The 14,387-nt window shown below is 51.0% G+C and overlaps 2 protein-coding genes across 2 annotated transcripts; one reads left to right on the top strand and one right to left on the bottom strand.

Annotated features, from left to right (window-relative positions):
- Positions 1-256: 256 nt before the first annotated feature.
- Positions 257-2,542, bottom strand: PRADC1 (protease associated domain containing 1). The gene is made up of 5 exons (XM_053458080.1): positions 2,397-2,542; positions 1,552-1,652; positions 1,131-1,240; positions 693-860; positions 257-602 (listed from the first exon to the last, which is right to left on the bottom strand). Exons 1-5 carry the CDS (start codon positions 2,464-2,466, stop codon positions 482-484), a joined length of 570 nt encoding a protein of 189 aa, XP_053314055.1. The 5' UTR covers positions 2,467-2,542; the 3' UTR covers positions 257-481.
- Positions 2,543-4,518: 1,976 nt separating this feature from the next.
- CCT7 (chaperonin containing TCP1 subunit 7) lies at positions 4,519-12,811 on the top strand. Its single transcript, XM_053458078.1, has 12 exons — positions 4,519-4,644; positions 6,327-6,480; positions 6,686-6,792; positions 6,920-7,045; positions 7,655-7,707; positions 8,039-8,210; positions 8,328-8,492; positions 8,885-9,073; positions 9,788-9,885; positions 10,243-10,375; positions 11,658-11,864; positions 12,056-12,811. The coding sequence occupies exons 1-12, from the start codon at positions 4,639-4,641 to the stop codon at positions 12,272-12,274; spliced, it is 1,629 nt and encodes a 542-aa protein (XP_053314053.1). The 5' UTR covers positions 4,519-4,638; the 3' UTR covers positions 12,275-12,811.
- Positions 12,812-14,387: the final 1,576 nt, after the last annotated feature.

Here is a 14,387-nt window from a genome sequence, read left to right as displayed (position 1 = left end):
CTTTATGGCGATGCTAATGAAGTCCGTTCCTCCATAGACTTGCATTAGCCAGAGTCCAGCTGGGTGATTATGACCGAGTCATTCTATCGTTCCCCACAGGCAGTATGATAAGGAGTCGGGGTGTTTAGCAGATCGGGGATCATACAAACGGCTGATATGCAGCTGCCTGAAAATATTATATTATGGGGCAAAAAACTACAACTGGGGTAAAAAAACACAAAAAAAACGAACAATATTTTGATTTCCAGTGGAATCCTGCAGCTCCAAACGATGATATTTAATACATTTTCACCCAAAATATGGCTCCTAGAAAACGGGTTAAAAACCGGTTTACGTTTTGTAACATTTTATAAAACCGTAGAGCGCGGAATCGTTGAGGAAGACGAGAGGAATCGGCAAAACGCGTGAGATGCGGGAGATTAACCGTCTATGGGGGGCATTTCAAAGAAAGCACTGCCGGTGTCTCCCCCGCCGACAGCTTCTACCAGAAGGTCCAGGGCGGCTGGCGGAGATCGAAGGCGGGAATGCTGCTGACGTTCACGGGGATGGAGATCACCGCCCAGGGGAGCCCGTGCTGCTCCAGGGAGCGCTGGATCATGTACCTGAAACAAAGGAGCAAATGGGCGGAGTCTGCCGGACGCCACGTGTAAAGGGTTAACGTTACAGGGCCGTCCTTCCGCCCGGATACGTACCCGTCTCTCCCGAGGAGGAACAAGGCTGGGATGTCGGCCGTCCTCCCGCTGCTGTCCTGGATCATTTCCACGTAGAAGCTGTCGTTGTCGGCAGCGTTGTCGGTGATGATGACCGCCCGGCCGCCGTGCTCCTGGATCACTTTGGTCTTGGAGAGGAAGGAGCAGCCGCTAAAGACACGCAGGAGACAGAGAGAGAGAGAGAGCTGCAGCTTCCCCCCACGGACTCGCCTATAGCGATATATAGGGGGTGAGCATCAGGAAGCCGGGCGGGAGACCCTGAGGATTACACTAAAGCCGGAGATCTATGAATGCAGTGGGACAGCAGCTTTAAACGATGCATCCCAGGCAATATCACTCAACAAAGCCGTATCTGCCGGGGGGGCCCGTGGCCCCTGAGCTGCGCAACCTCCACCCCCCGCATTAATGGTTTGCTCTTACCCCCTCTCCACCAGCGCGATCTGCCCCTGGATGAAGGCGCCGTTGCTCAGCTCTCCGCAGGCTTCCAGCGGGTCGGCGGGCACCAGGTGGATCTGGTCATACCGCTGCTTCTGATTGGTGGAGGACACACAAATAGTAGCAGGTCACCGCGCTGCTGACAGCCAATCACGCGCGTCCGTGTCAACTGGGCATCGAGGCGACCGGGCTATCAGGCTCCCTCCCAACCGGCCCCTTAACCTTACAGAGGGCCACGTCAGTCAGCACAGTCCTCCATGGTTCCCAGCTATCTGCCCCTCCCCCCGTTTAACCCCGCCGCGCCTGAACACAACGAAGGAAACCTATAAGATAATTAGGACGCCTGTCCCTGTAACGTGTCCTGGCCGTGCGTCATGGGAGTAGCAGTCCCCCAATACGAACTTACAAAAGCTCCCCCAAAATCCTTGGCCGGGGTGGTGGTGAAGATGTAGCGGATGTCCCCAGGACTCAGCACCTGGAAGTACAGGTATTCCTGGAAGCGCAGGCCTGCGGACAGAGAGAGCGGAGTCAGAAGCTGCAGCGGCAGAGTATCCTCAGTGACGGGGGGGGGGTTATACAGTCATTATAAAGTTATGGAGAGCAGCCAGGTGGCGTTACATACGTTTTACTAAGGGTAGTAGATACTTGGAACAGCCACCCAGCAGAGTGGGAGACATACGGTTCCTGAATCTAAGACGAGACCGACGACTGATTAAGGTCTTTACAGTAGTAGTAACGGGGCGACTAGACGGGGGCCGGATGGGGCCAATCTGCGGGCATCTTTAGTCACAGATGCTCCCCCACACCAGGGGGTGGCAGATCTCCAGCTGTTAAAATACAGACTAAACGCTGGCTGAGGATCATGAGCCTTGCAGTCCTGCAACCCGGCTATGAAGCTGCTTCTGGGACTGTCACGCGTGGAAGTAAAGCACATCACTCTCAGCCAGCACCTCATCCATTAAACCAGCAGAATCATAATTAGCAAATTCAGAAAACCCATAAAACGACAAAAAAATTCACCTCTTAAAATACAAAAAAATTAACTCCTCCGTTACCGTGTATTAACCCTTAATGTCTGCTATTTTACGTAAAGCCCCGCCTGGAGATTAGATTGTCAGCTTCCTGGACAAGGTTGTGTACAGGAAGCTGCACACGTGCTAAGTACCCCAGCACCCGGAGCTGCCCCGGCCCCATGCCGCCCCTGCTGGGTGTTTTCACCCCGTACCGACGCCGGGGTGGCAGAATACCTACCCAGAACTAGCAGGGAGGAGGGTAACAGGAGCAGAAACAGCAGGCAGCAGCTCCACGCACCGCCCACCATGTCTCCGCATCAGCACCAGCAGCTATACAACAGGAAGCGGTTGATCCAAGCGGCACGCCCACTGCATGCTCCTATTGGCGGGACGACAAGCCGCGCGGGCACCTAATTGGATAAATGAGACGTCAATTGCTTTTGCATACCACAATGTACCTAATAGACGGGCATAACCCGCCTAACATATGGGACAGGCAGCGCGTGATAACCCATCTTCTGTGGACTACAATTCCCATCACGTTCAGGCATCCGGCCAATAATACCAGACGTAATCCGGACGGGATTATATCAGGATGGGGAAAGTCCGGCACTCCAGCTACAGCAGGCCAAGCAGATTGTTTATGGGCAAACCCAGCTGAGCATGATGGGAGCTGTAGTCCATAACAGCTAGATGTAGATGCTCAGCAGGCACAAAAAGTTAACTGAGCATGATAGGAGTTGTAGTTCTCAGCAGCTGACAGGGTGTATAAAATGAATTGTTACTTGCTGAGCGCGGCCGCCGTACGTTAATTAGCGTTATTATTACATACAGACATCCGGTAACATGTGGGCGATGCCATCCTGCCCTGTGCCACTCCCCGCATGCTGCATCGCTACCCCCGTGCTGCGCCACCCCTGCGCACTGCGTCACTCCCCCTGCGCTGCGCCACTCCCCACGCGCCCTTCTCGCGTTATATTAAATGCTCGGGCCCCGTGTCGCACCCCGATGAAGAAAAAATACACATTAGTGGAATAGGAAAGCAGTTTAATATGTAATGAACAGGAATAAATGTATTGTATTGTATTGTAATGTAAGCAGAAAACCAAAAGCCATTTTAAGCCCCCCCCTTTAATTCATAATGCACCTTACTTATAGATATACCCCTCTGCCCCCCATATATGCTTTATAACCCCTGATATGCCCCTCTGCCCCCCCAGATATGCTTTATGCACCCTAGAAGTGCCACTCTGCCCCCCTGCTTCCTAGAAGTGTCACCCCTTCCCCTGACAATGCACCCCCTGACTCCCTGTTGTCTAGCGGGGCCGGCCAGGGGACGTCTGTGCGATGTGCCCTGCCGGGGCTTCTATGCTGGAGCACCGGAAGGTTATGTAATGCCCGTGCTCCACCATAGAGGCCCCGGCGGAAGTGCCGGCAGCGGAGGTGTTCTGCGCATATCGCACAGACGTCCACGGCTGCCGGAGAGGAGGATCCAGGTCCCCTGCAGCGCTGCTTACCCACAGCAGGGATAAGTGAATGCATGTCCCGGGCGTCGGGGGCGACACTAACCGCACATCCCTGCGCTAAACCCCGAATATAGGCTGCACCCCCACTTTAAAGACCTAAAGTGTGGGGGGGGTAGGCCTATATTCGGGCAAATACGGTATGTGGCTCAGAACAAAAGGTGGCTGCAAAGTATTGGAAACGTTCTATCTGCACATTCTTTAGCGCAAGTGAAACCTGTTTCAGATGAGACGCCATGTATGTGACACAAAACACACATAGATAACGTCTTCCTAAATACATGACGAGGACGTGTTCCTTAGCATGTGTAAATTAGTGTGTTTACCTGTGCAGGAGCGTATGTTGGGGGTAAGAATGGCACAGACAAGCCGTTTGGGGGTAAGGATGGCACATGTTGCTTGGTGAAGTTGAGGGGCCCCTGGTCACTGTTTGCACCGGGGCCCTGTGGTTTCTAGTTACGCCCTAGCTGTGACCCCCTCATACCCAGCTACATTTTGAGCTTCTAGAAAAGAGGGGCATCAGAAGAGGTCGGGGGTCTGCAACTTGAGAACTTAAGAGGGACTGGACACACTAAACAGGGACACTTGGCCAGTGTGTGTAGCACACGCTGGACACCGCCTGCTCAGATTTAGCGCTCGGGCCGCCCGGGACACGAGGAGCTCTTATAAGGTAAAGACTGTCAGTATACACCAACAAAGCGCCCGGCCGCGGCACACAGCCGACCAATAGCAACAAAGCAGCGACTCACACTGTCCAATCAACGTTTCTGATGCTGGAAACGAGGCGCGGCTATAATGTTCGGCCGTCATGGTAACCATCACATGGACACGCCCACATGGTACCGCCCAATGACAGTTAACGGCTGGCGGCGGAAAGTTCCGGAAGCTTTGGCGCAGTGTATTGTGGGAGCGGTGACAGCCGGCTTCATTGAGGAGAACTGACAGGAATCCGCCAAGATGATGGTGAGTGAGAAATCCGCCGCCATCCTCCCCGATAAATGTCCGCAGCTCTCCGGGTTCCGCTCCGCCGGCTTCCCCGCGTCTCCCTCTCTTCGTGAGCTGCTTATCGGGAGCGTGTCCCAGCAGCGGGTCGCCCTCAGCGCGATACAGTCCTCACGTGTAAACCGCTTGGGCCACACAAAGCCTCGGCATGGCCTGGATCTCTCTCCGGGGTCTGAGCCACTATGGACTGCTTTGGGGTCCCGGGTTGTTCCCGTCTCCCGTTCTTCGCCCCACGGGCTGGTCCTGGTTGACTCGGCGCTCCTGGCGGGGGTAACGTGGGGCCTCTGTGTGTCCGTATTGGGTGTGATGCAGGCCCTTGGCTGTGTATCGCGCTATAAAAGTGTGAACACAGCGCAGCTCTGGGGTAATGAGGGAAAAAGTGGAAAAAGCGGCAGAAACAGTCTGTTGGTTGCTATGGCGACTGCACCAGAATGGTTCTCTATGAATTGCACTCCATAAGTTAACGTCTGCGTCATCATACAGCTATTGTTCTGCGGTTATTATGTTTCTCTGGCAGGTTTTATGTCTCGTGACGTATCAGACATTTATGTGCGGTACCTTTACAAATACTCCTACCACGGGTGAGTCCCTTAAATATGAAGTCACGTGATCTGTGGACACCCTCAGCTTCCGAGATGGCTCAGCCAATAAAACGCCACTAATGAGCGGATGTTTCTACGCAGCCAAAATGGGTTAACTTACAATAGATTGCAAGCTCTTATGGGCAGGGTCCTCTTCTCCTTCCGAATCAGTTTGTCTGGATATGGGGTAAGAAGACAGACCTCCCAGCTTCTATGGCTTTGTGTAAACCCAGCGCCGGATCGTTCCGGAACAGGATTGCTTTAGGATAGATCTATAGGCCCGGGGTAGCGTTCTGTCGCTGCAGACTCCCGGGTTGCACGTTATTTAAGTCTTTTGTTTAGTTCTTCTGTATGTTTCTTCTTCTCTTTAAACGTTCTTGGAGGTCCGATCCACCCCGCAGCAAACAAGGTGCAATACCCCGCCGGCCAAAAATGGGGCCAACGGGAATAAAAATCATACAGAATATTTAAATTCAGAGTGCGTTGGTTTATAAACGTAGCCCAGAAAACATAAAGAAGAATGATCAGCTAACATCTCAACGCTAAAGGAGCCCAGCCGGCCCGCTGCGAGATGAACCCAATACGTAAAGAAAGGGGGGAAAGAAACGGGCCGGGAGAAGAGGTGGCGGGGAGAAACGGGACGGGAGGAGAGAAATGGGCCGAGAAACAGGAGAAGTCTCCGAAAGCTGGTTGCGGAGGTGGGGGACCAACAGCCGATCCTCCCGCTCCCCCCTATCAATCCAGTCTGTGTATGAAGGCTCTGACGCCTTCCTGCAGCACGCGGGTATCCAGCCCTTGGCTGCGCATGGATGTCTCATTCGGGGCTGTTTATCCTCTGAAAGGGGTGTTATGGAGACAGATTATTACTCGCGCCATACAGCGAGGCTGAGAGGGCTACACTTGATCTCTGTCTCCGGATGTCTCCTCCATGGCTGTATATCTGTCTCTGAGCCAGCGTGTCTCGTGTGGATGCTGGGGCGAGCGCGGCCCCCGCGTGCTGTGATTTTGGCGTTCTGCGTTTCGTTGGATTAACGGTAAATCTGGGGAATTGTTTTTTTTCAGCCCACACCGGTCATCCTGCTGAAGGAGGGAACGGACTCCTCGCAGGGGGTGCCGCAGCTCATGAGCAACATCAGCGCCTGCCAGGTGATCGCTGAAGCCGTGCGCACCACCCTCGGCCCTCGCGGGATGGACAAGCTCATTGTTGATGATAGAGGTAAGCGGGGGGTGTAACGCTGTGCAGGGAGACCTGCGTTTGTGACCTTTCTGCACTCTTATCACCTCTTCTTTATAACCGCGCGCACTGGTCTGTACCGGGGAGGAAAAATGCATCACTTGTACATTTCGAATGTGTGGAAAGAAACATGGCGCGTGCGTCGCGATCCCGTCACTCAGATTGCTGACCTCCTGTATTCTCGCAGGTAAAGCCACGATCTCCAACGATGGCGCCACCATATTGAAGCTCCTCGACGTGGTGCATCCCGCGGCCAAGACTCTGGTGGACATCGCCAAATCCCAGGATGCCGAGGTGCGTGTTTGCTGCGGCTCCGTGTTTGCCGCGTCGTTATGACGCGCGTAACGAGACACGATGTATCCTCTTGGTTGTTGTCCGAGGGCCGGCGTTCCTTGTGTTAGATTTGGTTTGTTGCTTGCAGGTTGGGGACGGCACCACCTCGGTGACTCTGCTGGCGGCCGAGTTCATGAAGCAGATCAGGTCTTACGTGGAAGAGGGGCTTCATCCTCAGATCATCATCCGCGCTTTCCGCACCGCGACCCAGCTGGTCAGTACCGGAGCGGGCAGTCTGTTTATTGTATGAGACGTGCGGGGGTTCGATATGCCTGCCTTTACAAAATCAGCAGTTTAGCAAGTTTAACCCCTTGCGGTCCTGAGCCAAAATACATCCGACAAAATATTTTTCCGCTTGTGGTTCATTGTGGGATTTCCTAGTGACCGCTAGATGTCGCTATTATAAGGAAGAATTAGCCATATTATTATTATTATTATTATTATTTATTATTAGTGAATGTGATGTTGGTGATGAAGATAAAGAAAAAAGTTTCATGCACTGAAACAATATAGACTAACATAATATGTGGTTTAGAATAGTATTTATTAATTGCTTCGTAGTTATAAGACAAAATAACTGTTCTGTATAAAAAAAGTTATTTTTTTTTTTTTTTTCCGAAAATTAAATTGTTGCTTGGTGAAAATTGACTGGACTGCAAAGGGTTGATAATATAATATATATTTATGTATGATATTGAAGCTGTCCTGCCTATAATTACGCATAATGTTACCTTCCCTGATGTGTTTTGCTGATGGTGGATTTTTATTCACCGGCTATTGCGTATTTATTGCTGCTTTAACACTGGTGTATCTCCACAAACAGGCAGTCAGTAAAATCAAAGAAATTGCAGTCACGGTGAAGAAGGAGGACAAAGAGTGAGTATCCGAGTTACTGATCCCCGGCTTCATTGTGTGGTTACGGGGGCGCATGCTGACAGTCCGGGGGGCTGTGTGTGACTCGCTATCTATACGTGCTATATGCGATTTAACCCATGCAGCTGTGATTGGCCAGACCTGTTTAGGTTTTAAATGGGAATTAACGAATGAATAATAATTAGCTGGCTGTTTATCTGCCGTGTTAAGCCAGCCATGATCTTCGTGATGCGTTAATACTACGTAGAAGCTCTGTGTCTTGTGTTTGATGGAAGCGTGTAATAATTCTCTCGGAAGAGACCGAGGTGCCTCATGCCGTCCCGTGTCTTTCCAGAGAGCAGCGGCGGCTCCTAGAGAAGTGCGCGGCGACAGCCCTGAGCTCCAAACTCATCGCCATGCAGAAAGACTTCTTTGCCAAAATGGTGGTGGATGCGGTCGTCATGCTGGATGATCTGCTGCAGCTCAAGATGATCGGGATCAAGAAGGTCCAGGGTGGGGCGTTGGAGGTGAGGTGGGCTTTGTGGCTGAAGGCTTGATTTAACCCCTGAGTATGAGCTATATGTCTAGAGACTATACGTCCGCCAGCTCTTCCGCTCTTATTATTGGAACGTTTCCTCTTGCAGGATTCCCACCTGGTGGCCGGAGTTGCCTTTAAGAAGACCTTCTCCTATGCTGGGTTTGAAATGCAGCCCAAGAAGTACGAGTCTCCAAAGATCGCTCTTTTGAACGTAGAGTTGGAATTAAAAGCAGAGAAGGATAACGCGGAGGTCCGTGTTAACAACGTGGAGGTAAGGGCTTGGCTTTCGTGCCTTCATCTAAAGTAGTTACTGTGAAGGGCCGTTTCCGGACCGGGGGCCCGCAGTTCGTCGGGGTGGAAGCCTCTTCTGGTTTTTGGGGCTCTGCGGAGGCTGCTGGTCTCTGATTGCATCCTTTCATGGCGACTGCGCATGAAAATCCTGGGGAACCTTGTCAATAGAAGTAGAAGGTCCTCTGAGCCTCCGCTGGTGTGTCCGTATCGGGCTTATACCTGTGTGGGGTTCAAAGAATGATTCCTCCTGCTTCCTCCATTAGTTTTATGGCATGGATTTAACCCCGGCGTGACATGTATAACGTGCATCGTTCTACGTGTGTGAGCTGGCACCGCTTTGCTCTAACAAGCTGCCCGTTCATTTTGTCTCAGGACTACCAAGCGATTGTGGATGCCGAGTGGAACATCTTGTATGACAAACTGGACAGGATTCACAAGTCGGGAGCTAAAGTTGTTCTCTCGAAGCTGCCTATTGGAGATGTGGCTACCCAGTACTTTGCCGACAGGGATATGTTCTGCGCTGGCAGAGTACCGGAAGAGGACCTCAAGAGGACCATGATGGTTGGTATTTCTTATTAAACTTCCGGCTTCTGTCTACTTACTTGTTCACTGTGCATAAGGTCTGCTTTATTATTATTATTATTGGGCCAACAAAAAGTATTAGCTTCCTAGACCTTAGAGGTGACGTGTGACCACGTGGACGCATGGTTTTGCCATGTTCACTGAATGCTTCAGCTGGCGTGCAGCGAGAAGCCCCCCCTCCCCGAGTTCAGATTTAAACCTGTTAAAAATAGTATTTTTATTACACTCCCTAGAACCTGAACTCCTGCCTAACCTCAAGATTGTAAGCTTGCGAGCCGAGTCTCTCCACCTAATGTATCAGTTTGTCTGTCTGTCGATTCTCGTCTTATCAGACCCCGTTGGATATTTGTCTTGTATTAAGCGCTGTGTAAATTGTTGGCGCTTTATAAATTAAAGATCATAATAATAACCTACGTGAGGATGTGCATTTCTCTGGAAACGCGTATCCTCTTTCCTTGCTGCTCTGCTTCGGTGGCTCACCGTGAGCTTCTAATCGAATTCCCCCTCCCAGCAGAAGTGAAAATAAGACATTTAAGTCCCAAGCGCACCCCTGTAATGATTGTTTGCACGCATTGGGCCATGTGCTTTATTTTAAATAGATTTCTGATCTGCTGATTGATGTTGGCTTTTATTGTCTGAGGCTAGGGTGTACATTCATTCACTCACTCACTCATTCATTCATTCCTTCACCAGGCCTGCGGCGGGTCTATCCAGACCAGTGTGAACGCCCTGACAGACGACGTGCTGGGTCAGTGCGCACTCTTTGAGGAGGCTCAGGTGGGAGGTGAAAGGTGAGCGACTGTCATGTGATTGGACGTTAAAACCGCTATGGCACACCAATCACTGAGCAGGGTATTTAGCATGTGCTTCCTTGTATGTTACGTACAAATATACTTTCATGAATAAAAAGCTTTCTACTGGACGCCAAGGCCTTTCTAATGATCCCCCTTTGAGAAAGCGCTCGGCGTCCTTCTAAAGCCGTTCATTCGGTGGCGTTTGGTGTCCTGGCAGCGGTTTCTCCAGCGAGATGTTTGTTTTTCTCTTTTTGTCCCGGGATTGAAGCCGCGTGTCTTAATCTCCATGATGAAGGCGCTTGCGGTCTGGAGCTGAGAGCGGGACTGAGCGTTTGTTCCTTGTGCTCTCTGCAGGTATAACTTCTTCACCGGATGCCCAAAAGCAAAGACCTGCACGATCCTACTGAGAGGAGGCGCGGAGCAGTTCATGGAGGAGACGGAGCGATCGCTGCACGACGCCATCATGATTGTACGGCGGGCCATCAAGGTAATTCCGGACTCGTCTCGCATGCGCGGTCGGGGTGACTGCAGACGCTGAGAGATCATCCGCTGTCACGTTTCCAGATTCACCTGTAATTCCGATGGCGAGTGTGAGATTCCCTTCATCATGAGGGTTTATTCCCAAAAGGGTGGGTTTGCAGGCAAATTGCAGTTATTACGAGGACTGAGCTGCCCCCCCCGTATGATCAGGAAAGTAAATGTGGGGAGATTCCTGCTTTCCGATCCGTGCTTCATGCAGGGCCGGTTCACCCCATGCCGGTACCAGCTGTTTCTTTGCGGTGTTGTGACGTTTAAGCCACGGTTCTCTCGCTTTATTGAATGAACCGTCTCAGCCGGAGATTTATTTACCCGCAAATATATATTCGGGGTAGAAGTATTCCCCTGTCTAGAGATGTGCGGCCAGACAGCTGATCCGAGTGGAAAACCCCCTCTCTGGTGTGACTGCGTCCCTTTATAGGCGACTAATGGTTTTGACCACATTGTAGTCGCCCCTTTAACAAACCTTTTGTGGCCCAATCAATACATTTTCACTAAGTGCGCCAAGCAGGTCCAATTTAACTTTTGGGAAAAACACATGAGTAATAAATTCTATAACTAAAACCATATATTATGTTAACAAAAAACAAGAGCTGTCTGCGCTTCTCACCCTAATAAAGTTGGCAACAAATACATAAACATAATATAAATGAGAGGTTTTGGTTATATGAATTGGCCAAAGCATAATTAAGCTCACCCGCCACGTCAAGGCACACTCTCAATAGGGTGAGAACCGACTCTCACCTCCTACATAATGGGAACACAAAGCAGTTTATACTGCTACCAAAACCTTATTAATGTGTTGGGGGAGGTGCAATTAAACCTCCTCCCTATTAACCCCTGGACAGCAAGCTGCAACCAGACTGATGAGGAGCCAACAACCTCAAATATGTGCAAACAGCGAAAAGAAAAAATGTCGGTGTGCTAAGCTAGTCACAGGCTCAAATAATACAAATGTGTAATACGAGGTTTGGTAGGCCTCATATTATACATTTGTATTATTTGAGCCTGAGACTAGCTTAGCGCACCGACATATATTATGTTAGTCTGTATTTTTTTTTAATTATCATCTTCATCACTAAATAATAAAAATATGGCTAATTCCTTATAGCGACATCTAGCGGTGACTGGGAAATCCCACAGTGGACCACAAGCTGTAAAATATTTTGTCGTGTGTGTGTGTGTATAGGACCGCAAAGGGTTAAGCCAAATCTTCCTTTCCTCCCATTTAGAATGACTCTGTCGTTGCTGGAGGAGGCGCCATAGAGATGGAGCTGTCCAAATACCTGCGCGACTACTCCAGGACCATTCCTGGCAAGCAGCAGCTCCTCATTGGCTCCTATGCCAAGGCCTTGGAAATCATCCCCCGGCAGCTGTGTGACAACGCCGGCTTCGATGCCACCAACATCCTCAACAAACTGAGAGCAAAGCATGCCCAGGTGAGTGCCCGCCGTTAACTCTTCACGCCACGCGGGGGTATTCATTGTCTTGTATATCTTGGGGGTGGAATTCATCTAGAACCCAGTGAAATCTCTTGTCTGTGCCCGTGCATGTCCTGGGAGATCCGCCCCCCCATGGCATGGCGGCTAGCGAGCTTGTGGCATTGACCGTGTCTTGGGAATGCTTTCAGGGCGGGATGTGGTACGGGGTGGACGTCAACAACGAGGACATCGCTGATAATTTCGAGGCGTGCGTCTGGGAGCCGGCCATCGTCAGGATCAATGCGCTAACCGCGGCTTCGGAAGCAGCCTGCCTCATCCTTTCCGTGGACGAAACCATCAAGAATCCGCGCTCCACCGTGGAGGGCGCTCCGGGGGGCCGTGGCAGGGGCCGGCCGCACCATCATTAAACCACGCTTGCAGCTCGTTGTCCGACCCGGTCACATTTCTTCACGTCCGTACCGGTTTAAAAGGAGGACTGTGGGTGCGGTGCCATCACCAAAGGGTTAATGGTAACACAAAGGGGTTATTAGTGGCTGTGATTATAGCAGCCGCATCAGCCAGGGCAAAAGTTTAGCGTTGTACAATTAGATCGCCAGTGTGTATAACCCTAACCGGGACTGTGCGATGAAACACATGATGGTTAGCGGGTATAACCGCCATTTCCCTTTTCATTCATAGCCGCAGCGCCCAAAACAAACGAAAGCTCTTGTCGGGTCCCTGTTACCCCCTGTAACCCGCAGATCGTCTTACTGACATCAAACAGTAGGGTCAGTCTGGCGGAGCGCAGCGCCCGCAGTCCCTCCATCCCATGCTTGGTGCGTCTGTTAGATGCCGCGAGTCCCGGTTCGAGGCAAGCGGCCGGGCTCCTTCCTGCAGGCGTTTCGCCGTTTTTGTTACTGTATTTATTTCTTCTGAACAAATCTGAATTAAATGCACTTCCCTCAGTCCGCTTTAAAGTTCTTGCTTGTTTTTTTTTTCTTTTCCTCCCCAGAATCTGACAAAATGCCCTATATATGTTTATGGTAGCCGTGGGCCAGCGAGAGGTCGCGCATGTTACAAAGGCTTGCATGAAGCCCGTAGGTGACGGCGTTAGCCCTGTCCTGGTATCTCGCCGTGGAGTCTGTTTGGCTGTCTGTCTTGGGATGGATATAAAGGGTTAATGACAAATTTCAGGGCTGTCTGTAGCAAATGTGACCTTTAACCTGGTGGAGGGGGGGGGGCGTCCCTGGAGTTACCGGAAAAGAAAATGCTAACGGGGACCATTGGCGTCCCGTTTAACGTTGATTGCTGGTGTTGACGAGGGAGCCTCGGGCTAAGCGGACCCAGTGCGGGAGTATTTGTTCCTCCCCGGCTGCTGGACCCGTTCTCCTCTCCCCATTTCGTGTTTGTGCCGCTAGACGCTGTGCGTAAGACTGGTTTTGTGAAACATTGACACGCGGAGACGTGAGGAGAGCACCCGGTAATCTTTATTCAACATAAACGGCTCCTATCCACAATAAATTCAGCATGGAGGGGGCTGCGCATGAGCGCACCTCATATACCCTGCACTGTACCCTTCATTTCTGGTAGTGTTTTAATAAAACATGGATTTATTTTTATTTAACCCTCTGAAAATTATTACAACTCATATCCTTAAACCTCCAGGAGCGACTTCTTGTTTTGGCTGGCACGGCTTTGTGGGAGTTGTAGTTCCTTTCGGGAGAACTTCCCCGTCTGTTCGTTTAGATGACAAACCTCTACTTCATCTTATGAGAAATGGAGAGACACAAGCGCTGCGGGGGAGGGGGGAACAACATGGAGTTAGAATCAGACGGAGCCATCGTATCAGAGGCCAAAGAACGCGGCGCGTGGACCCTGTGATCCGTTACGGGGTCTCAGCCGCGGCCCCCTCGTAAGGATCGGGGGGTTTCTATAGGAGTTCCTTGTTGGAAGTTAATAGGAGTGGAGATACTTCAGCAGCGCGAGTGCATGAATGACAGGTGTGTCGCACACCGCAGATCCAGCAGGTGGAGCCGGAGAGCGCAGCCACCGGCCAATCGCATGCAGCGAGTCCCATCTGAAACGGACCCAAGAGTGCGGGGGGGCTTAATTTTAGAGTTAATTTTTGGTGATTTTTGTATTTTACCTAAAAGATTATAAAAGAGTCTGCTTGTGTCTAGGTGAACCCCCCCCTCGGCAGGCGACGGGTGAGGGGATCGCGTCTTGTGCTGATTGCCCGACGGTATAAAAGAATTGGCAGATCTGTGCTTATTTACCCATAATAAAAAATACATTCTCGGGGGCCGGGACCTCCTGATGAATGTCTCGTTAGATGAGCCCCTCCCCCCCGTGGCGCTTTCCCTTTAAAGTAACACTTTGGTGAGGAATTATTAAAGTGCGTTGTTAATACTTTGACCAAACTTTGCCCACCGTTACCCGGGGGGGGTCGCCCGTCACGGCCCTGGGACAAAGACTGAACAAGAACTCGAGGGCCGGTTAATTAAACCCAAAATGTACTAAATATTAAAGGAAAATCACCCC

This window comes from Spea bombifrons, chromosome 1, assembly GCF_027358695.1.
Source record: "Spea bombifrons isolate aSpeBom1 chromosome 1, aSpeBom1.2.pri, whole genome shotgun sequence".
NCBI lineage: Eukaryota > Metazoa > Chordata > Amphibia > Anura > Pelobatidae > Spea > Spea bombifrons.
The sequence above is the reverse complement of the archived record's forward strand: the minus strand, read 5'-3'. Positions and strand labels throughout refer to the sequence as shown.